Below are 580 nucleotides of genomic sequence, written 5' to 3'. Positions count from 1 at the left end.
CTCCCCTTCCTGCTACAGACAGGGCGAGGGGAGGAAGAGAGACGAACGCTCGGTAGGTCCTGGATAGAGAAATATATTTGCTTCAGAGAGTGTCTCCCCCATCTCCCCACACCCTAAAACAAGCCAGGGGAAACTAATCGCCGTGAACGCAGGGCAGCCGAAGCCGAAAACCGAGCGGCTTCTCATCTGGAGTCGGCACCGCACGGCACCCCCAAAAAGTGCATCTTTAAAACCGAAACAGAACAGAACCGAAGGTTGGGGTGACGGTGGCGGAGGAAGCGAGGGGGAGGCAGCCCCGGGGAGGGCCGGGTTCTCCGGGGACGGCTAGTTTCCCCGGAAAGCGCTCTGTGCGGCCGAGGAAGCTGCTCCGGCGGCTGCGTTCTGGAAGCTCCTGTTGGTGAGGATGCCCTGGGAAAACTCCTCCTGCGCCCTTTGGAAACTGGCTCCCGTGCGCCGGTACAGGGAATGCACCTGGGAAAGGGAAGGAGAGGAGCACACAGTCAGGGTGTAGGTGTGGGCTGGCTGCAGACGCCTTGTCGTCCTCGGCCCTGTCACCAGCCAGCTCTCCTGGCAGCTCCAG

General features: G+C 61.6%; 1 protein-coding gene across 1 annotated transcript in view; it reads right to left on the bottom strand.

Moving 5' to 3' along the window:
* Positions 1-324: 324 nt before the first annotated feature.
* SCAMP2 (secretory carrier membrane protein 2) overlaps positions 325-580 on the bottom strand; it is a gene marked incomplete at its 5' end in the record, with an annotated part of 6,901 nt that continues 6,645 nt past the window's right edge. The window contains 1 exon segment of the mRNA XM_010133481.1: positions 325-471. Within this exon segment, the coding sequence (XP_010131783.1) occupies positions 325-471 (147 nt within the window).

This window comes from Buceros rhinoceros, unplaced genomic scaffold, assembly GCF_000710305.1.
Source record: "Buceros rhinoceros silvestris isolate BGI_N320 unplaced genomic scaffold, ASM71030v1 scaffold26933, whole genome shotgun sequence".
NCBI lineage: Eukaryota > Metazoa > Chordata > Aves > Bucerotiformes > Bucerotidae > Buceros > Buceros rhinoceros.
This window is presented reverse-complemented; position numbering and strand designations above follow the sequence as displayed.